This window comes from Marasmius oreades, chromosome 3 (assembly GCF_018924745.1).
Source record: "Marasmius oreades isolate 03SP1 chromosome 3, whole genome shotgun sequence".
NCBI classification, from domain to species: Eukaryota; Fungi; Basidiomycota; class Agaricomycetes; order Agaricales; family Marasmiaceae; genus Marasmius; species Marasmius oreades.
In genome coordinates this window covers 3,560,032-3,583,686 of record NC_057325.1, presented here as the reverse complement: position 1 = coordinate 3,583,686, position 23,655 = coordinate 3,560,032, and the positions used below count along the sequence as shown (strand labels likewise).

General features: G+C 47.3%; 11 protein-coding genes across 11 annotated transcripts; 6 read left to right on the top strand and 5 right to left on the bottom strand.

Moving 5' to 3' along the window:
- The first annotated feature begins 195 nt into the window (after nt 1-195).
- On the top strand, nt 196-2,374 carry E1B28_006543 (uncharacterized protein). The gene is made up of 7 exons (XM_043151225.1): nt 196-256; nt 307-419; nt 469-586; nt 653-727; nt 787-1,160; nt 1,216-1,729; nt 1,787-2,374. The coding sequence occupies exons 1-7, from the start codon at nt 223-225 to the stop codon at nt 2,272-2,274; spliced, it is 1,716 nt and encodes a 571-aa protein (XP_043012318.1). The 5' UTR covers nt 196-222; the 3' UTR covers nt 2,275-2,374.
- E1B28_006542 (uncharacterized protein) lies at nt 2,356-4,320 on the bottom strand. The gene is made up of 5 exons (XM_043151224.1): nt 3,674-4,320; nt 3,584-3,608; nt 3,197-3,515; nt 2,626-3,138; nt 2,356-2,577 (listed from the first exon to the last, which is right to left on the bottom strand). Exons 1-5 carry the CDS (start codon nt 4,280-4,282, stop codon nt 2,490-2,492), a joined length of 1,554 nt encoding a protein of 517 aa, XP_043012317.1. The 5' UTR covers nt 4,283-4,320; the 3' UTR covers nt 2,356-2,489.
- Nucleotides 4,321-4,328: 8 nt separating this feature from the next.
- On the top strand, nt 4,329-5,927 carry E1B28_006541 (uncharacterized protein; the record flags this gene model as incomplete). The annotated part of the gene is made up of 7 exons (XM_043151223.1): nt 4,329-4,707; nt 4,791-4,930; nt 4,986-5,112; nt 5,169-5,326; nt 5,377-5,462; nt 5,516-5,605; nt 5,656-5,927. The coding sequence occupies exons 3-7, from the start codon at nt 5,050-5,052 to the stop codon at nt 5,925-5,927; spliced, it is 669 nt and encodes a 222-aa protein (XP_043012316.1). The 5' UTR covers nt 4,329-4,707; nt 4,791-4,930; nt 4,986-5,049.
- Nucleotides 5,928-6,036: 109 nt separating this feature from the next.
- On the bottom strand, nt 6,037-8,644 carry E1B28_006540 (uncharacterized protein). The gene is made up of 9 exons (XM_043151222.1): nt 8,258-8,644; nt 7,960-8,204; nt 7,881-7,906; nt 7,711-7,835; nt 7,634-7,659; nt 7,509-7,582; nt 7,302-7,461; nt 6,703-7,240; nt 6,037-6,638 (listed from the first exon to the last, which is right to left on the bottom strand). The coding sequence occupies exons 2-9, from the start codon at nt 8,149-8,151 to the stop codon at nt 6,400-6,402; spliced, it is 1,380 nt and encodes a 459-aa protein (XP_043012315.1). The 5' UTR covers nt 8,152-8,204; nt 8,258-8,644; the 3' UTR covers nt 6,037-6,399.
- A 100-nt stretch (nt 8,645-8,744) lies between these two features.
- E1B28_006539 (uncharacterized protein) lies at nt 8,745-10,520 on the top strand (the record flags this gene model as incomplete). Its single annotated transcript, XM_043151221.1, has 7 exons — nt 8,745-8,894; nt 8,949-9,194; nt 9,246-9,431; nt 9,486-9,554; nt 9,613-9,819; nt 9,869-10,244; nt 10,300-10,520. 7 exons carry the CDS (start codon nt 8,745-8,747, stop codon nt 10,518-10,520), a joined length of 1,455 nt encoding a protein of 484 aa, XP_043012314.1.
- Nucleotides 10,521-11,055: 535 nt separating this feature from the next.
- On the top strand, nt 11,056-12,536 carry CYP40 (Peptidyl-prolyl cis-trans isomerase cyp40; the record flags this gene model as incomplete). Its single annotated transcript, XM_043151220.1, has 7 exons — nt 11,056-11,173; nt 11,232-11,319; nt 11,391-11,428; nt 11,484-11,684; nt 11,753-12,025; nt 12,088-12,291; nt 12,343-12,536. 7 exons carry the CDS (start codon nt 11,056-11,058, stop codon nt 12,534-12,536), a joined length of 1,116 nt encoding a protein of 371 aa, XP_043012313.1.
- An 89-nt stretch (nt 12,537-12,625) lies between these two features.
- On the bottom strand, nt 12,626-17,272 carry E1B28_006537 (uncharacterized protein; the record flags this gene model as incomplete). The annotated part of the gene is made up of 25 exons (XM_043151219.1): nt 12,626-12,726; nt 12,793-12,871; nt 12,932-12,964; nt 13,021-13,194; nt 13,253-13,306; nt 13,357-13,523; nt 13,581-13,743; nt 13,792-13,823; nt 13,887-13,935; nt 13,999-14,047; nt 14,105-14,238; nt 14,291-14,429; nt 14,484-14,537; nt 14,593-14,660; nt 14,729-14,829; nt 14,877-14,886; nt 14,948-15,490; nt 15,551-15,667; nt 15,735-15,988; nt 16,037-16,227; nt 16,281-16,452; nt 16,501-16,587; nt 16,638-16,757; nt 16,808-17,004; nt 17,070-17,272. The coding sequence occupies 25 exons, from the start codon at nt 17,270-17,272 to the stop codon at nt 12,626-12,628; spliced, it is 3,291 nt and encodes a 1,096-aa protein (XP_043012312.1).
- Nucleotides 17,273-17,736: 464 nt separating this feature from the next.
- Nucleotides 17,737-18,707, top strand: E1B28_006536 (uncharacterized protein). The gene is made up of 4 exons (XM_043151218.1): nt 17,737-18,168; nt 18,224-18,325; nt 18,381-18,460; nt 18,510-18,707. The coding sequence occupies exons 1-4, from the start codon at nt 17,970-17,972 to the stop codon at nt 18,525-18,527; spliced, it is 399 nt and encodes a 132-aa protein (XP_043012311.1). The 5' UTR covers nt 17,737-17,969; the 3' UTR covers nt 18,528-18,707.
- A 1,626-nt stretch (nt 18,708-20,333) lies between these two features.
- On the bottom strand, nt 20,334-21,157 carry E1B28_006535 (uncharacterized protein; the record flags this gene model as incomplete). Its single annotated transcript, XM_043151217.1, has 5 exons — nt 20,334-20,441; nt 20,503-20,636; nt 20,697-20,761; nt 20,816-20,853; nt 20,912-21,157. 5 exons carry the CDS (start codon nt 21,155-21,157, stop codon nt 20,334-20,336), a joined length of 591 nt encoding a protein of 196 aa, XP_043012310.1.
- Nucleotides 21,158-21,551: 394 nt separating this feature from the next.
- E1B28_006534 (uncharacterized protein) lies at nt 21,552-21,858 on the bottom strand (the record flags this gene model as incomplete). The annotated part of the gene is made up of 2 exons (XM_043151216.1): nt 21,552-21,759; nt 21,827-21,858. The coding sequence occupies 2 exons, from the start codon at nt 21,856-21,858 to the stop codon at nt 21,552-21,554; spliced, it is 240 nt and encodes a 79-aa protein (XP_043012309.1).
- Nucleotides 21,859-22,491: 633 nt separating this feature from the next.
- E1B28_006533 (uncharacterized protein) lies at nt 22,492-23,387 on the top strand (the record flags this gene model as incomplete). The annotated part of the gene is made up of 4 exons (XM_043151215.1): nt 22,492-22,801; nt 22,864-22,994; nt 23,052-23,246; nt 23,298-23,387. The coding sequence occupies 4 exons, from the start codon at nt 22,492-22,494 to the stop codon at nt 23,385-23,387; spliced, it is 726 nt and encodes a 241-aa protein (XP_043012308.1).
- Between the last annotated feature and the right edge of the window lie 268 nt (nt 23,388-23,655).

The window sequence follows — 23,655 nt, the reverse complement described above, 5'->3', positions numbered from 1 at the left end:
GGATTAACCGATATATTTGCCGCGGTTCTCTGTAGAATGCGTTGAGCATCAAAATTGTTGTTCTTGTTGCTAGAGAATAGACCCTTCAGTCCGTTATTCTACAATTCTGTCGTTAGTAGCAATCGAATTCTCAACGTAGATTTCGAGAGCATGGATGTTAGAGCCGCGGTCGCACGGAGTCGGACTCGGCTGTAAGTAGCTTTCTCATCCTTCACCACCGCCATGTCCAAAAGAAGAGTGGCTTATTATTATGACCGTAAATGCTATTCTCAATCTCTTAACTTCGTCTACTAACGTTCTAACCAGCCGACGTCGGTTCTTATACATACGGAATTCATCACCCCATGAAACCACATCGGATACGAATAGCACATGAACTCGTTGGTGCCTATGATATGTTTGGGAAAATGCAGATAGTAGTAAGTCATGACATTACTCTTGAGGCTCTATTCATAGCAAGGACTATAGAAACCGAAACGTGCAACTCCAGAAGCTATGACCACCTTTCACACCGACGAATACATCCACTTCTTGAAAAGAGTAACGCCAGAGACGGCAGAGGAGTTGACATACCATGGGACGCGATGTGAACCTTTCTTAACCCAAAAATCCTGAGGACTTCCCGCTGATTCGAGCTCCGAAAATCCTTTAGTTTTGGTTGGGGACGATAACCCCCCTTTTGAAGGCGTGTTCGAGTTCTGTTCAATTTCAGCCGGAGGCTCTATAGGTGCGCAAAATACACGCTCAGCCTTGTTTGAACCCATTGTCACTGACCACGTTTCTCAGCTGCTGCAGACCGTGTCGCTTCAGGGGCAGCAGACATCGCTATTAATTGGGCTGGCGGTCTTCACCACGCCAAAAAGCGCGAAGCCTCAGGGTTTTGCTATATCAACGACATTGTTTTGGGTATACTGGAACTTCTACGAACATATCCGCGAGTTCTATACATTGACATCGACTGCCATCACGGAGATGGCGTTGAGGAGGCCTTCTATACCACCGACCGCGTCATGACCGTCAGTTTCCACAAATATGGAGAATATTTCCCCGGTACTGGGACACAGGAAGACAGAGGAAGAGATAGGGGAAAGGGATACGCTATTAACGTTCCTCTGAAGGATGGAGTGGCAGACGAATCGTTTCAGAGCATATTTGAACCGGTAGGTCATCATGCAGATCTGCTGTCCTAACATTATCGCTCACCCTCTCTAGTAGATCATGGCGAAAATCATCGATGTGTATCGCCCTTCTGCTATCGTTCTCCAATGCGGTGCCGACTCGCTCTCTGGAGATAAGCTTGGCTGCTTCAACGTAACGATGGAAGGACACGCACATTGCGTGCAATTTATTAGGCGATACAACATACCCCTCATTTTGCTGGGTGGTGGAGGTTATACTATCAAGAATGTTGGCCGTGTGTGGACGTACGAGACTGCTTGTGCTCTGGGGATAGAAAAGGAGATTGATCTCAATTTACCGTGGAACGAGTACTTTGAATGGTTTGGCCCGCGATATAGGCTTGAAGTCGTTGCGAGTAATATGGATGATATGAATGTGAAGGATGGCTCGCTGGACAAGGTTCGCGCTATCGCCTTAGAGCAGCTTAGAGAGCTAGAGGGCGCTCCATCCGTTGGAATACACGATACCCCTAGAGAAAGCCTTGCAACACATCTAGGATTTGGAAAGGACGATAGTGAAAGGAGAGATGAACTAGATGAACGCTTAGCTCGTACGTTGCCTTGCCCATGTCTTGTTTTGCACTTTGTGACCTTCCGGTTCTGTTCAGAACACGCTCGTTATGTATACCACTTACAAGAGTCTGACACGGCGTCCTCGTCTTCATCTTCCGAAGAAGAGGAAGAATCCGTTTACGATTCTGATGAATCCAATACCTCGCGGGGAAGTCGATCTGGCCTTCGCTCTCAAAGTCATCCCAGAGTTCGACGTTTCCCTCCACATCGGAACAACCTCAGAAAGCGAATGTCACTGTTGACAGGCCGATACTATGATGTACCTGTTCAAGAAGAGGGGTACGAACACTACGAGACTATCGGTGCGCCCGGAAAGTCAGCCAAAAGGAGATTTTTCCAGAGCCACGCGACTTGGGACGAAAATTATCGAAAAGTCCATGTCGGAAGACGACTGGAGAACGGGATCGATGATCACAGTCGTCTTATTCCCGCCGAATTGATGGAGAGAGGAGGAAGAGGGCTCGGAGACGACGATGTTCAGCCCGTTGACGAGGATTGGGACGAGATGGCCATAGAGTCATGACATTTTGTCAATCCTACCGAGTCGACTGTGTATTTCTTAGACAGCAGTTTTCCCGTCATTGGTTACTTTGCAATTCGCTATATGGCTCTTTGCACCGCGCTTGACTTGATGGCTTACGATCAAGGATTATATTGAGCACCAAGGAAGCACTAATAGTACAGAGAGCACATCAGCTTTCGTGCTAAAATGAGTCAAAAACCAAGAAAAGTGAATAACTAGAATGTAAGTCGTCTATTCACATCAGTATGGTCGAGGGCGATGAAGCCGGCCCATTGCAGTGGATGGAGGTCGGCAACGAGGGGTCTTCATGGCGTAAGTTTAGACTTTCAGGAACAGAAACCGGGCACTTACGGTCGGCGAATAGGATCTCTAAATTGCTTTTCTTGCAATTTTAACATTGCCTGTTTCAAGTCCGGATACTCATACTCTTTCTCCATCTGCTCGACCATCATCTTGAAATCATAACCTTGCTTGGTGTCCCAGTGTTTCGCCCAACAGAACCAGGTTATGTAGTGGCAAAGCAATGAAGCACTTTGCTTATCGCCTTCACACATGGCTTTATCCCGTGCAGCTCTGACTCGATTTTGGATAGGCAGGTATGGTGTATCAGTTTTCATGAAGCCTCCTTGACCCGTACCCGTCTTCAGGAAAAGGTCAGCCGTTGGGTTGAGGTTCAGCATATAAACGTGCTGGACTAGAGCCGGCGACCTTTTAAAGCCATTTCGTGGTGGACCGACTTGGCGCACCTCAGGTGCTCCTTCCGGGCGGAGTGGAGGAGCACTTTCTAAAGCAGTCTCGGCAGTCAATGGCTTTCCACAAATCTTCTTGTGATTCCCTTCAGCCCAGTCTTTCTTCTGACATGTTCTGAATCGACGAATTGGGATCAACATTAACGCGAAGAGGATACGAAGCTATGACCCACTTCGAACAATACTTCCAATCACGCTGCTGTTTATTCCAACATTCCGAACAGCGCGAAAACTTTTCTTCTCCCTCAGCCTTGTGGCAAAGCATGCAAAAATACCCTCGCTTCGCTTTTCGATCTTTCCAAGCGGCAAGGTCATCCTTTCGTATCTCCTTGGCCGCTTCACGGCCATATATGGACTCCAAATTAGCCTTATAGCCCTTTGTAGCCAGTTTCTGGGCCTCTTTGTCCACTTTGACGGAGGTATTCTTCATCACCCTGACTTTGTCAAGTTCCCAGCCAAGGAAGGACATGAACATGAATTCAAGAACGTGATCTGGAATCAATCAGGTCAATGTTTGTGCTCGGTATGTGGTCTTTTTCAGCAGGGGTGGTTGAACGTACAAATCAATTTGGTTCGCAAGTGAAACTGGGGGCCCAAACATACGAAAGTGAATGAGTCGATTCGCGAATCAGTGGTTTCTAAAAACTCACGGTCTCGTCAAAGGTGATTTTTTCGATCGAATTAGCGGAGTGTTCCTTCTCCACTTGCTTCCGTAACGAGTCCCAGCGAGCCTCGGGAAAGTAGTACGGAGTTTTTGGGATATTAGATAGATCTTCAGGGATCATAGCCCGGAGGAGAGATATAAGCGTTTTCCCGTCTTTGCTCAGGTGATTAAGACGAAGAATGTCACTACAGTAAGCTCGAGCTTGATTCAGATTATTCGCCATCGCACATGCTTCGGATAACGCCCTGAGGGTATGTTTTCGTCGAACATCTTCTCCGGCAGTAGTCCATTTTCGCCCGAGATCGCAGGTTAACAAGGCATGGCAAGCCCTACCGCCTACCCGATATTGGACCTCACACGTCTGTGTGTATAGAATGGAATAATAATGAAGCAAGTCACTAACGGATCTATGGAAGCTTGTGTTGCTCTGGACCTCCTTCATGAAAATCATATCGGGTGGAAGGTCAAATTGGTTGAAATATTTCTCCCATTTCGAATTCCACTCTTCAGGGTTTGTTTGGGCTTCCTGTGTTCGAGGAAAATCGATCGTAAACTGTACAAAGGACGGATCTTGAGCTTGAGCCCGCAGTGGCATAGTAGCAAAGAGAGAGCCAAGTGTAAAGGGCGTCCACTTTCCCACGCTTCAGCTTTCCCCCGTCTGACTCAAAACTCAAGATAACCGATACTAAAACACTCGAGCACCTCAGGTGCCATGGATTCTGGATTTCTTCTCTTTTGGAGTCCTTCCGAAATACTTCATCCCTCACGTACTCCGCAGACCTTGGGTTATTTAAGATATAAAATTGCCTCGCGATTCAGCGCTTCAGCAATGCCTTCAAAGCTTCAAAGCTGTTCGAGGCAACGGCTATTCTACCCACTTGATTCGGAATTGGGATGTATTGAATGATGGAATAAACCGAATTCACCCTGGGGCATATGATCTATTCAACCCGACTGCGCAACGCCAGACTTTAGCGCTTTAGCTATCAAGCTCGTCCCGGCGCTTTGATTCCGGCGAAGGTGAGCTTAGGGGATCATTCATCCATTTCGGTGCTGCTTATATGTATTTCATATCCACTTCAACCGTTTCTCTCGAAAATAAGTACCTCGATTCACGCTTCAATGCTTCGAGACTGCTATCGGGTGTCTCCACAGTGTACCGCCACCTACTAGTGGCAGATATATACGACACACCCGTTGGAGAGTGGCGCATTCAACAGCTTTTACTTACGAACAAACGAAGGTGAATAAAGTCCGCTTAAGGCAGTGCGAGGTTGAATCCATGGACTTATATCTAGGTGGTCCACGGTTTTGATTTATGCGTTGCAGCTCACACAAACTCTCTATCCTTCATAAGGCTTCATGACTGGCAAAGATATTCCCGCAGTTGCCTTCTGTCTTGTGGCGACAGTTCTACTTCTTGTGGTAAGACTAGACTACCGTGCTTTTTTATCATGCCTTGCTAATATCCCGTCACATAGGTGTGCATCTCCACGCCCACTTGGGACAGTGTTTTCTTTATGGAGGCCGGGACTGTAACCTCTAACTCCACCGCGATACGCTTCGGAACCTTCGGATATAGCCACTCGAACACAAGTATTGGATACCGTGATCTGGATTTATGGACATTAGGGATAAGGTCGGTTCGGAATCATGTGCATTGGAGGATGTAAACTTGAACTTCAGCAGTTCCAATAGTGGTAACGAAAACAAAGTCAATGCAATGACAGTCCGTCTAGAATCCTTGTCGAAGGCGATGATACTCCATCCTATAGGCATGTTCACGAGTCCTGATTCCCTGACATGCCATATTGATTCCAGAATGTAGCTGTTGGTCTCGGTGGGCTTTCAATACTCTCTGGGACCCTCGTTGCAGAGGTTCTCGATTCCGGGACGGCCTTGATGGCAATCTTCTTCGGTGAGTTCCCAGTCGGACTGGCATCACATCCGGGATTGACGCTCCATAAGGCCTAGCAATGGTAGTCGCTTTCGTCGCGTGGATCGTTGATATGGCACTTTTTGGTTTCGTGTCGAACCAGTTGAGTGGGCTTGGGATCCACACAGAGTGGGGCAACGCGACCTGGTTGGTCCTTGTTGCTTTTGTGGCGTTCTTGGTCGGTTTTATTCTTATTACTACAGAGTTTGGAATGTGCGTCGGTCCCAGGAAGAAAGGGTATCAAGCCATATCCCGTATGGGAAAACTACTGAAAGGAATAACTCCAGATAGTATTTTACTATAATGTATTTTAGAACGAATCTGGACATTCAAAATCAAACAAATTGTCGGCCGACTAGCTCAGTTGGTTAGAGCGTCGTGCTAATATGGGATCATTCTTGAAGAATATATTACGCGAAGGTCTTGGGTTCGATCCCCACGTTGGCCAGTATACATTTTTCTCAACGCCAATCTCGAAAGGGCCTCGAGCTCCTGTATTTTACATTGCCATGAGTCAGCCCAACGTTTCGCTATATAGGCCCCTCCCTCTCTGAACCATACTTCGTTGGTAAATGGATCCAAGATGTATTTCAGTCCCTCGTCGCTCGGTCGAAGAAGCAGAACCTTTCCCGTCTCGAGTTGATGGGCATGCCCCTCGATTGCTCAAGGCATATGAGGCAAATTTTATAGTGGACTGATGTACGAAATGCGTAGGGAAATCATATCATGTTCAATAGGCAACAAATGCACTACCCTCCGTCAGGCATTGTCTCGCTTCAAGACAAGTGACTAGGAAGCCTTGTAGCACAGCCCGACCCAACCAGGGTCACCGGGAGTATCACAGCGTAGACCAAATACCCGCCAAGAACCCCAGACTGCAATGACAACGCAAACAACGACGACGCCAAAGTAGGAGCAACCGTCCGAATCGCCGATGCCGCAGTCTGGGAAAACCCATTCACAGCACCGAGCGTTCCCGGAGTCGCCGCCTCGACGTGTAAAAGCTGTATACATGCTGCAATGCAGGAGGTATCGTCAGCACAAGCTTGGGGTATCCGAGGACGATTAGCTCAACTGACCATACGACACGTTGCTCACCGACGCTGCAGAAAACTGCAAAACTATCGCCACCCATACCCCGAGAGTAACCTTTCCGTACCAGCTAACGAGCATCTGTTGGCACATCATCATCACGAATGGAACCATCGACATGGAGTACGCGAATTGATAGAGCCTCCTTGGGCCCAACCACTTTAAAACCCGCTTCATGATAGTGATCTGAACGAAGGCGTTCCCGAAATTGTAGACAGCCAAGGTCGTTCCGATAGTCTTTGCAGAGAAGCCGAGCCCACCCATTGAGTTGGAAGTAGAGTAAAATATGGGAATAAGGACGACATATGACATGTCGGTGAATGCCAGGAAGAAGTAGTTTGCAAGGACAATGTTGAGATTCGGATTGAAGATGGAGACTGGTGGGGGTGCGGATGGATGCGTCGACTCTGTCGACGATTGCCTCGTCGCGTCGTATACCGAGTCATCGGTTTCAGAAAGGAGGGGAGTCCGAGAGGCGTCTTCGGAGTCATCAGCCTTGGTTTTTTTCCTAAACGACGGATGTGTCTGGAACAAGGGCACAGATTAGCAACGGAGTCGTAAGAGGTAATTTGATACCGAAACTCACCTCCTTCAAGCCAAACCAGCAGCTGAAAAAGACGACGAGGGCATAGACACCTGGCACGAGACAGGGTAAGAAGTAGGGGTAATCCACAAAGAGTCCGACCCCGCCAAATAAACGCGGCCAATTCGAAGCAGGCTCGGATAGCAGCCCGCCGATTGCAGGACTACAAACTTATAAGCACCGATGATTACGTCGAGGGAAAGGGCGTACCCAAGAGTGACCCCGATCTGCCATACTATGGGGAAGAGCATATAAGCGTCGGCGATGTTAGTTGAGTCGGTGATCTAAGGTCCTTGGATGAGCAGAGCAACGACTAAGCAGGAACCTCTGCACACCTCAGCCATTGCAGTCCTCGCCACGCCTGTAACAGTCGATGAGATTCGGGAAACGACAGTACGAAAGTAACACCTACCGATATTGCCATTGAACACACCCTGAACCGCGCGCCAGAACACCAAAAGCCAAAATGTCCTTGAAAGTCCAAAACCTAACATTGCAACCGCTAATCCGAGCGGCGCCCACAATAGAATCGGACGCCTCCCAACTTTGTCAGAGGCCCAGCCCCAGGCGAAACACACTAACCCTTCAGATAGGAAGAAGATTGATTCCTGTATATGAGCGTTACTCCAGTGCACTCGAGACGAAACACGAAGAACCTCACTATCATTCCAGCGTAATACCCAACCCTTGCCTCATCCCCTTTGGTGACCCCGGTACTGCGGATGAGTTGTGCGATGAAAGGGTAGATGACGGTGGAGGCGATTGGATCAGATGATTGTATCATAAGAATGAGGGAGAGTTGCCCCATAGGAAGAGGCGTTTGGCGCGGTTTTGCCTGCAGTTCGGAATCCATCTTCGCGAGGTCTGGGAGGTAGAGAGCCCGTGGTCGGATGAATTTGTTGCGTACTTATATTGTATCAGCTGTGTTGAATTCCGAAATCGAGTCATGCAGGACTTACCAATTTATTGATGGCATCCTACTGGTTGGCTCCTGACTCATGTCCAGAATTCTCCCATCATCCTCGTAATGATAATCCCCGAATACCCAAAGCCAGTTGGACCATGTGTCGCTGTCGGTCCTCACCACTTCGAGGTATTTTGAAGCCAATGTGTCACTATTCTAGATTAGGTTAACTCATCTAATACTTTAACCAATAGTGGCATAGTAGAAAGAGACTGTTGGTCGAGCTTCTTGTATGGCGCGCCTTTTGATCATGGATGAACGGGTTAGTGGTAGTGGGTATTGTGCAGAGAAATGATCGGTATTCGGAGTGAAAAAGAGAACGGATGAGCGGTCCGCAGCCTCCGCCCGATCATAAGAACTTTCTGCGCCCGGCATTTTCCATTTCACAGGCTGTCTACACATGCTTGCCATCATGTCAGCCAGGTCGGTTACAGGCCTACTAGCTGTACTATTGAATAACGAAGAGCTCTCAAGGTGCCCTGATGCTTGCACCACGGAAACCCACGAGTACGCCGGAATTCGAGCAAGTCCTTCAACAAGTTCAAGGAATTGTCGACAATGAGCAGCAGCGAAAGGAACTGCTCAAAGCAGATGGTAACGACGCTCAAGAATGGCTCGACTTATTCCAACTGGCGAGTAAATCACCTTGATTTTGGCCTTTTCACAACGTTCTGACCTCTTGACAGCTTGCTGAATACCCAAACGCCGCCACGAATCTACGGTCCTGGATATTCAAATTAATGATTCGTCTCTCTAGAGCATCCGGTCTATATCCGCAATGCCTTACAATTCGGGATGTAGAGAAGCTGGGTAATTATCCGGTTGGAGGAGGCGCGTTTGGGGATGTATGGAAAGGGAGAATTGGGGAACAACTTGTGTGTTTGAAGGTGGCCAGGGCATTCGAGGCGTCTGATGTGAAGCAGATTATTAAGGTATGTCGGCACGATCCCAGTCAGCTCGTCTATTTTCTTATTGGCATGAAGGATTATATGCAGGAAGCAATCCTCTGGCGTCAGCTGAACCACCCAAACCTCTTGCCCTTCATGGGAATCTATTACTCGGACACGGAACGGAAACAGCTGTGCCTTGTGTCACCATGGATGGAGCGAGGAAACCTCGTCCAGTTCTTGAAGAACACTGCCCCCAATCTTGTCGATCACGATCTACTGGTATGTTTACATTCTCCTCTGAATCACTCACGGCTTATTTTAAGGTTACGATAGGCATATGATGTTGCCTGTGGTCTTACGTATTTACACGAGAAGAATATCGTCCATGGCGACCTGAAAGGAGTGAGCGAGAGTATTCTAGTGCTAGCTGGATTGCTTCTTACGCTTGGTTTTTCTTCAGGTCAACATATTGATTACGCCTGATCTAAGAGCATGCATTGGAGACTTCGGTTTATCGCGCGTATCTGCCACTCAAATATTGCTTTCAGAGACGAGTCGTTCGAAGGGAACAACGCGATGGCTTGCACCCGAAATACTGAGGCCTGGTCCAGACTGCTTCCCTTCTAAGCAGAGCGACGTCTATGCTTACGCTTGCGTGTGCTATGAAGTGTGTCCATGTCACCTAGGATTCTACCTTCTTTTCAGCTGTGAGATAGATTTTCACAGAACGGATTCCCTTCTATGAATTGGCTGAGGCAGCAATTGTCTTTGTGGTCTTGATGGACAAACAGCATCCTTCACGTCCTGAGAGCTGTGAGAAACTGCGGGGCCCGATGTGGGATATGATGGTGACATGTTGGAACGAAGCGCCATTTTCTCGACCGACCATGGCGGATGTTCAGGCTCGTATGCAAGAAATGAACGCGGATCGTCGATTGAATCCGGCTTCCAGTTGGAATGACCCTACCTTCACGCAGATATGGAACGACATAGAGCATCCGCCAGTTACTCATATTCTTGAGACCACTCCACTGCAAGGTCCAGCTCCAAATGTTCACTCTCGTGAACAAGCCATATACTGGCAATCGAGTGGTACGTTGACGCCTCACCGGCCAGTACACAAATCAGTTCACTTTGTATCCACCAGGACATCCATCCTCGACACAGGGAACGACCCAGTCTCGGCCATTCTCTTGCGATCTCTGTGCCCTCTCTTTCAATCGTCAGCACGACTTGAAACGCCACAGAGAAACCCATACCGGAGAGAAGCCATACACATGCAATGGTGGTTGCGGAAAAACCTTCACCAGAGAAGGCGCGCTCAAACGCCACCAGTTGGTTAAAGGCTGCGGGAGGCCGGAAGATTGACAGCCCCGTTGGAGTTTTTCAACAACTTTCATGGTTGGAGAAGTCGTAAGTTTCGACCTTTCATCAGAAGACGAATACGCGGCTTTCATGATCATAGAAATTACACCTGTCCAAACCTCGCAAGCTTCTTGACACATCTCGTTGGGATGAGTCGTTACGCTACTCCTGCGTGCGTACTCCCGTGCCTTTGTTCGTCTCGCCAATACGCCAGCCCAATGGGAATCACACGCATTAAACTCCCATTCCCCGAATACGAGTCCTCATATGCTTCTTTGATTCTCTCGAATGCAACATGAGGATCACATCGCAAGTAAAGGGAAATCGTACCCGACACTGTGTTACCAACATCAAACAACGTCCAATTGCCGAAAGGAAACCATTTCGCCTCCAACTCGTGTATTTCTCAACTTCATCTCTAATAAGTATGCCTAGTGATAAGAAAGAATCATTTGGAACACGGTGGAAAGTTCACGAATATTCGGTTACGTAAATCGTATATATACCGATCTTGAGAATCGACGCGATTAACTCAACCATGTCCTCCGCTGAACGCCCCATAACATTTTTCGACGTATCAATAGGTGCAAAGCCTGTTGGTAGAATTATTTTCTCGCTGTACTCAGACCTTGTGCCCAAAACAGCAGAAAACTTCCGTAAGTCATGTATCTCTTTTTTTCATAAGGACCCACTTAAAGTAAAAATCTTCCATAGGCGCGTTATGTACCGGTGAAAAAGGAACAGGGCAATCAGGAAAGCCTCTTCATTACAAGGGTTCCGGATTCCACCGTGTAATTAAATCGTAAGTTTTGTTATCCTCTTTGATCAAGTTGAAGGAATCGGTTTTCTGGAGTGATTGGAATTGGTTGACAGGTTCATGTGTCAGGGTGGCGATTTCACTGCAGGAAATGGTACGGTAGAAGGAAAAGATATCCTCTGATTCTCGATTCTGACACGCGACGATAGGAACCGGAGGCGAATCAATCTACGGAGAAAAATTCGAAGATGAAGCTTTCAAAGTTGACCACACGAAGCCATTCTTACTCTCGATGGCCAACGCTGGTAAAGACACGAATGGTTCCCAGTTTTTCATCACCACGGCCCTTACGCGTCACCTTGACGGGAAACACGTCGTTTTTGGAGAAGTGATCAAAGGAAAATCTATTGGTAGGGATCTAACTAAGTTCTTGCAAAAATTCCCCGTCTCTGAACAAAGCTTTTCCCTTGCGATTTAGTTCGCCAGATTGAAAACTTCCCCACGAGCAATGGAGACGTTCCGACCCAACCGATCATTATCGAGGATTGTGGTGTCCTCTCGCCGGACGATCCGTCACTGACTGCAGAGCCTGCCGGTGCTGAAGGAGACCCGTATGAGGACTATCCAGACGACGATGATCATGATATTGCCAAACCTGAGGTGGCCCTCGAAATTGCGACCAAAATTCGAGAGATTGGCAATCAGCTATTCAAAGAGGGGAAACCAGACCTCGCCTTGTCGAAGTACCAAAGTACGATTCAGACTCTGCTACTTTTTGGCAGATATATTCACTCATTAAACCCTTTGATCCAGAATCCATCCGTTATCTGGACGTACACCACAATTTGCCTGAAGATGCGTCCGAAGAGCTCAAGCAATCATACAAAGCGTTACTTGCCCCTTTGCTTCTGAACTCTGCATTAGCTGCCATTCGTATTCAACCTGCTTCTTCGGAGATAGCAATCAGGAGCGCTACACGAGCTCTAGATTCTCTGGAACTTAGTGATTCAGACAAAGGTAAGGTCGTTGACAATCACACGTGTGCATTTAACCAACTCTCTCGCCCAGCGAAAGCACTCTACCGCAGAGCTCTCGCCCATGTCATCACCAAGGATGACGATGAGGCCGAGAGGGATTTGACCCAAGCAAGCAATCTTGTTTCCGAGGACCAAGCCATAGCAGGAGAACTTTCCAAACTTAGGCAGCGCAAAAAGGAAAAGCGGGAGAAAGAAAAGAAGGCTTTCAAGAAAATGTTTGCCTAGAATGAAATTCTCGATATGAGCAGAAGTGAAAGCAATGTCCGAGGCATTTAGTTTAAAGTTATCTAACACACTTAATGATAAAAAAGCTATCATTGAATGAAATAAAGAAGAAAACGATGGGTCATTAACGGTGATATTGACGGCGAAGCTCCATAAGAATCGCGAAGGAGTATTGGTGCAAATCTTGAAGCTGATAAATAGAGGTCTCAGTTAAGGATTTCGATGCGCGTATAGCTAATCAGGATTCAGTACTTACCGATCTTCTCTGCCGTTACTTCTGGTTGCGAAGAAGACTGCACGATGAAATGAAGGAAGGCTGTCACCGATATCCAAACCTAACGTCCAACCTGTAAGTATGGCCACGTTCGCGGTTCCCAAAGAATCAAGCTCCTCACATTGACAGCCGTAGGAGGTAGAGCGTCCAGGATCTAGCACGAATGTCAACATAACAATGCTATGGATGCAGGTGAGCAAAAAGACTTACCTCAAAAGCTTCATCCCGACTAGCCACTTGCCCACATTGACTGTGTAATGCTTCTGGGACAATTCCCTCAGGCAAGGACGACAACAACTGGATGAGAGTCTCCCCAAAAGCAACAAGAGTCGCACTATCTTTCTGGTCGGTCGAAAATGGGAATTCGTCACCAGTATCCAGAGACTAGACGACAGTGAGTTTGGTTCAGTCAACAGGCGACAGAATCAGGAGCGAAATTGACCTCTATGATTTGGTGTGAGAGATGTTTATCGGCATCCTTTACAAAGATATCCTCCTAAGTGGTGTGTTCAGCGCATACAGATGAGCACTTGAGGTAATACCTACCACAGCATGGTGACTTCCAGTCATCATCCAATTGACCAAGCGCATGATCTCTCGAGGAGCATTGATAGCACGGTCTTCATGCAACAGGTCCTGAGGTCCTGTCAACGAGCGAATTGGGCCAGGAAGTCTTGTCAATCTAGAGAGACTGTTGGCAAAGCAGGTGTATTCTGCGAATGTGAAGAGCAAGTGAAAAGGCCGCATGCAACATTACGCGATCCACTTACGGTATTTTCCAGAGACTGTGATAAAGTGATCCTTCCCGAGCAGTGTATGTAATATGAGCGTACAATCCAAGTTCTTCGAACCTAGATTGAGCTTTGACGCAGTTCGGTCATCAACGAATACGGTAAGAGCAATTTCCACCACGTCGTTGGGAAGTAGCAAGCCCTAGAACAGTCTTTAGAGTGGGCACGAGGAAATCCGAGCCACACACACCGTCACTGGTGACACATTCAACCATCCTGGATCTAACCAATTAGAAGTGAAGTTGTGAGTGATGAGAAAACGGCGTTTGAAGAAAAGGCTTTTACGGAGCTCGCTACCCATATCGACGGGTACGAATCGAAAGGCCGAAGCAACCTGATTAGCATACAAACTCCCAGTGAGCAACCCATTCAGTGGCACACTAGGTAATTCATTTACCTTTCCTGTATTCCGTATCGTAAACACCCGTTTGATAAGCTGTCGATAACTGACAAAGAGTGTTAGGGCAGTTTAATCAAAGTCGAGAACTAAAACGTGGACATACCTAAATTCCCCAATCTCAATCGCCGTATGACTCAATTCCGTCTTTGCTCTTGACTGATTCTCTTCCATTCCATGCAGCTGTCTAAATAAATGTTTGGCCATCCCAGAGAGACCGTTTTTGTCATAAACATCAACCTGTCACACATATCAAACGACGAGGGACATGAATCAATTTAAACAAACCTACATCAACCGCAAAATCTGCAGAGACCGGTTTATGATCGCTCATGTTGATTTCGGGATGACCGACATATGATAGTTGGTGAATTGAGCTTGTAAGTGGGGAGTGTGCATAAAGAACACGGTCGGTCCATGCCGGCTTCCGTCTATACGAGTCGTTCAAAAAAAGAAAGAAACAGGGAGAAGGAAAGGCCACACACTTGATGTCGTATCCCAAATCGTCTGCTACGATCCCGCTACTGAATCGATATGTTCTGCAGAACACGTCACCTCCGAGGATCTGAAATCATCAGAAAGAGAAAAACCTACGGAAGGTGTGCAATAGGATGTTCCGAGAACAGGTCGAACGCTTTCTTGTTCCGTATCGCGTTCTTCAGCTGACGGGAACGGTGGCACATTAACACTCATGTGATTATACACGACTGCGATCAGAGAGTGCTTTCACCTGATCATACTTCAGCAAGGCGTTGAACTTGTTGTCCCAATGTTCGGAGGCGAGTATAGCCCGTACATCCGAATCAGGCAGGTCTATCCGGTAGTTGAGATCTATGACCACAGTCCAACAGCCTTAAGCAATGTCCTCGCACAACAACCCGAAATGACCTACCACCCTAAGGAACCTTCGTCAGTCATATGTACTTCCAAAGAAAGAGAGAAAATTCACCATCCAAAACAGAACGTCGGTTTCGAAGATGTTATACCTCTCCAGAAGTGGTACGTTTGAAGTATCAGCCGGCAACTGTGCAGTCGGTCGCCGTACGGGCACACCGTTGATATTGCTATTCGCCGAGATCCCACTACTAACGCTTGCTGATCTCATCGGGGACTTGACACCGTGAGGAATGGTATCCGCTTCAACATTATCATAGGGCAGAGTCTCCAAAAACAATAACCTCTTCGTCAAATCCTGATAATCCGCATTTCGTTTATCCACCATTTCGTCGAACGCCGCCAAGTGGGAGCACACGAACGTCAATGTGGTGGGACCTGGCGCGATAATAATGTCATCGTAACCAGAAGATTTCTCGGAACGGCTTTCAGCACCACGGAGGCTTTCTGATCCATTGTTCTGGGATACGGTAGGGATATGACGAATAGGGCTTTGTTGTGCATCCCCCGATAAAGAGCCGCCGCTTTCTTTCCCTTGGAGCGTGCCGGGTGGGGGTGGAGTAAACGTAAGTCGAATGGCAGTCCCGCCTTTATTCCCCTAAAAAAATCTGTGACATTGCCCGTATAAGAAAAAAGAAAGTTTGAATATCATACTCACCATAACACCCATTATGCCAATACCCACCGAAGAAGCCATCAGGTTGGAGAAACAACTTCTCAATGATGACTTTACTATAACCACGATCAGCATCCCCACGAGCTGTTTGGATGCCAGCTATCATTGTCGGATATAAGTTTTAGTACACACGAAAACGTGAGTATGGGATTGAAGGGATTTTCACCTTCACATATTGGCCACCTTTCTCCCCCAAGGCAGCGAAAATAGCCATACACCACGCTTCCTCTCGAGTCGTGCTAGTTGAGTATATTAGTGCTTCCGTGGATAGGTCAAGCTCTTGGAAGCCGAAAACCATCACATCGGTATCGTCGAAATGGTCCCCGTCAGTAAAGGGAACGGTCCCAGCTTCATTTGCTGGTTCGTGAAGTGTATCTTCTGACTCGACGGTGGTTGTTGAGGATGAAGCTGGTTCATTCTCTGTAGCTCTGCATGAGCTTCGTGCTGGAGCGAACAAACGTTACTCACTATCGGTAAGTTTATCTAAGGGATTCTTATTGACGTCGCCCAGTGATAGAGGTGACACTTCCTTCACAGGCGGGAGTAAAGAGCTTGCATGGACGCCGTCCTTTCCAGAAACAACATTGTGTCCGTTAACCCACGTAGCCAAATCCTGAGAAGGCATCTTCCCATTCACGTTAAACGTTCCTATCCGAATCCTATAAAGGTAAAATGAACAGGCGTCTGTGGCGATGAGATATATTGCGCTTACTTCAACCTTACACGTCCCTTTCGGCAAGCTTCTCTTGCTCGTGTCCTCACCCACTCTTCACGAATATACAGGAGGTCGTCGGCGTCATCTCCCGGGATGCCTGCACTAGCGTCCGATAGACGGGTATGTAGAGGCAAAAGCTCTAGACGAAGATCCGGGGGTATAGTGGATACTGCCTACAAGTCAATCGAAGGAAATACGAGAAGAGACTTGAACGAACGTGTGGGTATACTGATAGCTCGTGAGGTGTAAGTCGCCAACCAGGAAAAGGTCTGAGTGGGAAAGACTGAAGCAGTACTCTCTGCGTCTGGTGAACAGATGATTAGCACGGATCTTGTGAATAGAGATGTGACTGACCTGAAGCTGTCTTTAATCTCCTGTACTCCGCCAATACCGTTCGCAATCCTTGAACGTCATACGTAAAGAAACTGAGCGGCTCGGTGTTACTCAAACCAGAGTGAACAGTCACTTTGAGGCCTTGGAAGTCGTGATTAATAACATGTGGGTGATAAACCAGAAGATTTTACCAGCTTCCTGTTGATTAATTGCTGCGGATGGCGATTGAGTCGATGAATGTGAACGTGTTGGCGAACGTAAATCTGCAGAATGCCGCTTTATTTGAGCCATGGAAATCGTGAAATCTCCGCATATTGGAAAAACGTGTCGGATTTCGAGTTCATCAGGATAACCACTAGAAGGATGCTTCGGCTTCAAAACAAATAAACTGAGAACGAGTCGAGAGTTGGGCCGTCAGTAAATTATGCATTACGGGTCGATTGATTGTATCACCTTCCTTCCTCCTGACCGCTTGCTTCATCCTTATGTACCACCACAGCGAGTACTCTTCTGTTCCGTGAATCTCCTAAAGCTTGCAGACGAGAACTTTCCTCGTCTGACGTCAGGGTTTCGGGGAGGTTGAAAACTTCGATAAGCGTGATAATTCCATCGGTATCGCGTAAAAGAGCCCTGAGCGCAGATTGAAGTTCTGACATGATGATTAAGGGGGATGGTTGATGAGCAGAGCACTCTGTTCACCGTTGTCGACACCCTGTCCATGCTGTATATTTCGAGCATGGACCAGGCACGTGCCAAAATCAAAGAAGGGCGGTTTTTTTCTCACGTTTCCCCACATTTTTTTCCACTTTTGGCAATCACACGGTTCGGTTGACTCCGAGCGTAATTTGATCCCTTTGTGCAGGGTCCAGAAAGACATCGTTGCGCCCTTGAATAGCGCTCAAAGGGCTATGCGTTTGAGCAGGAATTGAATTTATCCAGGTTGACTCATGCTTCGTTGTGATTTCTGGCTCAAAGTACCTTATCAATATCAACGCCACGTTGCGTCAGTTCTAGACAGACCACAGACCAGCCTAGGACAAAGGCTGTTAGGTCCAGCCACAGAAACCTTGATTCTTCTTCCGTTGCTACCCAGAGACAAAGAAGCTTTCGTGAATGCATACGAATGGTTTGTGGAGATCCGACAAAATCAAATATAAGTATAAATATACTTGTCACACGATAACACCACTTTTCCCGAAAAGGGGAACCGCTTTACCCCAGACTTGTATATAAGCGGCAGTAGTCTCCACTTATCACCCACTACCATTACCCACCACTCGCGATCTGCCACTGAACCATTTTTCTCTTTCATAAACCTCTTGTCTTTTCCTCTATATCTCTTCTGATTTCACTATGACTCGAACGGAACGCTCTGCCTTCCCTCGCGCCGTCATGAGGGATCGCTCTCTTTCCAAGTCTGGACTCGAGAAATCCTTGCGCAAGGAAGGTGGCGGGGCCCACAACTGGGGTCGTCTTGAAGACGAATGGGAGCACCAGACTATGGAAGACGACGTACGTGAAGATGACGAAAGATTCAGTACATCCGGCGATGGTAACGGCTATCACACTCCCATTATCATCATTGCTTTACTTAACCCTGGCACTAGCTGCGGACAAGGTAGCTCCAATGATCCCAAGCCCATCTATGACGGAGGAAGAGCTTGAAGCTGCGAAGCAATTCAGAAAGCATGCTTTCAAGAAGGGTCAAAGCAAGTGTCATTTATGTCGCGTGTCTACTTTGTGTGTCACTAACCGAGCTTCCAGTTGACCTTGCTAGCATCGCTCGTACTTCCAATGCTGTCTCCTCTTCTCCCCCTAAAGCCACCATTGCGTCTGACACCAGCGTATGTTCCTTCCTATACTCCACGTTACCTCGTGTTAATTGTCATTCAGTCCAACGCCAGTGCCTAAGCAAATTAAATTATACGTAACAAATAATCGCACAATCTGTAGTTGTAGGCCTCCCATATATACTTACACATTATTGACCCGGGTAGTTCCAGAGTAGGAAGAAATCAATGAATTTGTACACTAGTTGTTTAGTTGCGCAACCTGTTTTAGGGATTAACAGGTAGCAGTTCTACACTCACATCATGCTTAATCTGTGTGAAAGGATACTCGAACGTTTGCGATGGAGAAGACCAATGCCAACTCTGTCATTTGGTCCGCCCACCGCCGGCTTCTGTGCTATCAACTACAGCTTCCATTTCATCGGTCCCGGTAGGCAAAAAATGTCGGACAAGGCACAGTAACATGACCGACCGCTTGAAGTCTTTGAGCTTCTCACCCTTTAGCCTTGACTGGATCCTGAGGCCTGAGTACTTGAGTACTTGAGTTCCGGATATTTGCTCCCATAAGATTTGAAGAAGCGAGCTGAGGCTCTGCTGAGTAGTAGCCAAGATTCAGAAATGACTGGCCAGTCCACAGTTTTACTTCAAGCTAAATGGCTAATCCAACGATTAGGAATAGCGCTCTAAGAACGCAACCCGAATCAAGGTCCAGGGAGGCATCAGCCCGCTGACTATGTATAACTATTTCCAAATGACGATAGCTGGGGTCAGTTGACGAACTAGAAGCCAGAAGCGCGTTTTCCATTCTTCGGTATCCGAAGACATTGAAGGAAGGAATAGCCTGAACACCTGTTGGCAGGTTACAAGAAAGATTGCTGTCATATCACGAGAAGAGAAAAGAACCCAAATCAAGCCTTGGTCTAGTGCTACGTCCTCGGACTGGCTGAACTGATGTCTTCGATTTCAAGTTCACGGGAGGTCAATCCGGGGAGCGTTTGTCGAAATTGAAACTGATTGAACGAAAGAACCCTTCATTGCTGTAGAGGCAGAACTTTCAAAGACGGTGATCCGCGACTAGTAGATGCTGCGCAGCCTTTCACATAGTACAATACCGGCAGAGGGCGTACGGTGGTAGAATCCAATAACTGGTTTGCCTGAAGTTAGCTCCTTCTTCTCCTCGATGGTGTTGAAATCGACTCTCTTCATTGAGTACCGGTGGTTTTGATTTCTCTTTTGCATGACGGAGGAAAGACGAGAGGTTTTAGCGCCTGCCAACTTTGACGCGGCGCTTCAAAGCTTCTTCACTTCCCTCATGACAGCGACCAATCTGACGACGCCAAACGTTTCACATTTCACCACTACGCGAAAGACTTTGATCAGAATCCTTCGGGAATTTTGGCATGAATATCTAGGAAAAGTCATATTCCGTTCAACAACAATCAGAAGGAGACATCAGAAGTCCTGGACTTTGGCTGTGGAAAGTTGACGGTGTCAATATTATCTATCTTTGGGGTCGATATGGTAAGGTACCGCAGAATATCGTTTGTACGCGTCGATCTCACTGAAAATGGGTTGTCGTTATAACATTCGTGGTTGCCCGGTGGCCTATCTACTCTTGAAATGGTCTATTACCGCTTATCCTCGAAGCCACCACCAAGACCCTAAGGTCCTGTCTTAAACCCGAACGGAAACTTCTCGTCATGGACAGGTCAATCTGACGGCAAATCTAGGAAATGAATACAACGAGAAGATGAACTGTAAAGACCATTTTTGGGCGCGCTCAGCTCGAGTTTTTGGGTTAGAATGGGGCAATGGCAAAAATGGACGAAGTGGTGGGGGATTATATATACGGCTTTCGTTTAGGCACGGAAATAATACAGGAAGGCTTCCAGACTCCAGTGCGCTTTATTATAACAATTATTACATTTCACGTTCTGACACTCTCAAGGTAAACTTTCCGCGCTGGATGCTGCTCGGCCTCTTCCCCGAATATTAACGGTGGTAAATCAGCCTCCAAAACCGACTTATCCGATGTCTGGAAGTAAATAGCGTCAGGGGGGAAGAAGATGATGAAAACGTGCTAAGCTTTAACTGGCCTTGTACATCCCCCACATTCTAATATCATTCTCGGGGTGAATGTTGAGGGTATAGTGATGGTATGCGCCAGCGGGAATTAAAACCGATTCGCCTTCGCTGATGGTGAGATGGATTGTGGATTTCGTCCAGGGTTCTGTGGCAACGAGGCAGAGTCCTCAGAAGTAGGAGTGACGGAAGCTAGAAAGGAAACAACCTTCAACGTCGAGACACGCGTTTCCGTGTGTGAACATCCATAGAACATCGTAGGGCTCGATAACCCTTGAAGCCACAGAAACGTTAAGAACCGCCGTTACAATCAACCGTCGTCCTCACCTTTCCCTCGTATAATAATCCACCATTTCCTTCACACCCTAAATCCTTGGAGTGTCAAAAATTCACCGCGAAGTGATGGTGCGAAAACTACGCCACCTTCTCCATGTCGGACTGTGTTACGTCGAATCTGAGGAGCTCACACTCCCAAGGAAATCCGAGCTCTTGGGATATCGATTTGAACCGGTCTACGGGTGACTGCGACTGTGAGTACTTGGGATATATGCGATACTTCAAAGCGTTGAGGACCTCGTTCGATACAGGTCGAGAGGAGGTACAGTTGACGTCGTCTGTCGTTTCCTGGTGACGGTCGCATGAGAGATTATCGTGGTAGTAAGCCAGCATAGTGAGAGGGTTTTGGGCATCTCCTATACGGCGAGCCGTGCTTTTTATATTGAGGAATTGGTTCAGCAGGATTGCTCGTGGCAATAAGACGTTTCATTTTTGACGACAAGAGGATAACACGTTGAGAACGCGCGAAAAAGTCATAATTCGTGAGGTAAATTGTGCAGCTAGAAAGGCCGGGGCACTGTCAAGTGATCGCTTGAAGGCGTGTCGAAGCTGCAATCAATGCTGTATGCAGCTCACCGCCGCCGTTGGGGCCTTGCAGTTCTAGCATCGCTTTTCACGAAACGACGGATAATCACATTGAAATGTCAAGTTCAATACACGGATCTAGGAGAAAACTAGCCATGAGAGTCAGTAACAATATGGGTAAATATCCACACATTCGGTATGTTTATGTTCGCGAACCAAAGTCAAGACTCGAAAACTTCCTATCCGCTCTTTTCACCGGCGACAGTCCACGCTTCACAAATGAACTGGGCGAATGGGTTCCTTGTTTCAACGTTTCGACACGAGGAGAATGAGGTGGGGCAACTTGATACATAGCCTGAGCGTACACGACACTCTTTGTAAACGAGGGACTTTTGAGGTAATTTGCATGTCTGTTGGGGTGCATGTTGATTAGACCCGTCGCTCGAATATCTATGTATGACTCGTGATCAACATTACAATTTCCGTCGCTTGGCAGGCAGCTCGCTCATTAATGGGAAGATGCCAGCCCGTTCACGATTCAGTGTGTTTTCCGGATGGATATCCCCTGCACCAGGCGGGGCCGTGTTTGATGAACTCCTTTTCCGTTATGACTTTTCCGATCGTTATGACCTTCCACAAGGTTCAGGCCTCGACCGCGTTCCGGTATTGAATGGTCGAATCCATCATCCTCTTCGCTTTCACCTCAAAACGTTTTCCAGTTCTGCCAGAGTTTTGCACAGTCTCTAATTGACCCAACCGAATCTTGGAGATTTCCCTCACCAATAATGAACCTGACTTTCTACGGACACAAGTTGAAAAAGTAGCTTGAAATAAATGGAGACACAGGAAAACTCACCCTCCATGCATGACTGCGCTGCTCAAGAAGTTTTGCAGTGTTGAGAGATGTTCGAAGGCTAATGCCCGCTTGCTTGAGAACGATGCACTGTCCAATGAGTTTGAGCAGCGTTCTTGTTCTCCCTTGCAGGAGTTAATTCCTTTCACGATTTCCGACGTAAGAGCGTTAGAAGAGGGAGGTGCCAAGGGTGCCACCGTGCCAGTGATTATTAATATATATTGCCGCTTGACGGCCCGCCTAGTTCCATATTTATAACAGCCTATTGTTATTACTGTTCTACTTGACCATGAACATACTCGACAAATACCGAACCGTCAGTGCAACTCCTCTTCCTACCGTCTTACTGTACTTCGATACAGCCGATGATATACTCAATACCAACTCGCAGAGAGCTTATGATGCTTGCTTCAAACTAGAACGCGAAGTTACAAGCGAGGAGCAAGTCAAATACGCAAGAGTGCTCGGATACTTGATCCTTCATCCTCCCTCTTCTTACGCTCTTACGGAAATCGTAAAAGAAATCAACTCCTGCAAGGGAGAACAAGATACCCTGCTCAAACTCGGAAGGTTTTTTGTTGACAGTTATATTAGGGGCTGTAAGTCTGATCGTGAATGAGCACCGACCGAATAACTTCTTGGCCTGAACGTACGCATATAGTCAAAAAATACAAAAAGAAAACATCAGATTTATCGAAACATCCCAGTCGGCCTTCATTCGATGAAGACAAAGAGGCTCTGATGGCCGTGATGGAGGAGGCACCCACAGACAGCAGCCTCGCAAAGAAGCAAGTAAGTATTTCATGACGCTTGAGAACATGGTTTTATCTGCCTTAAACCTTCATATAGGCTCTTATCCGAGATGGTTACCGGTGTGTGGTAACTGGAAAGTATAACCAAATTATACCGGCAACCTTCGACGTCAACGAAGAGGAAGTGATGCGAGTTGGCACAGGCTGGACAGAATGCGCGCACATTGTACCAGACTCGACATATACATATACCAAGATATCTGATGAAGAGTGCCTGACCTCTATCGCGAAGGTATGTTCGTACCCTTTTCCTGCTGGCACTGCTGGGCTCACTTTCTCTCAGAGAGGCACTTCTGCCTCGCTGCTCTCTCTTGAAGCGTTTCGGTTACGACGTCGAGAATATCAATGGCAACAAAGTACATTCGTTGCATAATGTCATGACCATGGAAAAAAATGTTCGTGAGCATTTCGATCGCCTAGAGCTATGGTTCGAGGCAACGGTGAGCGATAGTAGCCGCATTGAACTCCTGGCGGCCCACTGATCATGATTCCGTGACGCATCTGTATTTCAGGAGATCGAGCACTGCTATCACATAAAAACCTTCAGCGAATTGATACAGGTACCTGACAAGGCGGCATTCACGCGCCCCGGCTCTCACCTGGACTCTCTGCTCCCCTCCCCCGAACTTCTTGCTCATCAT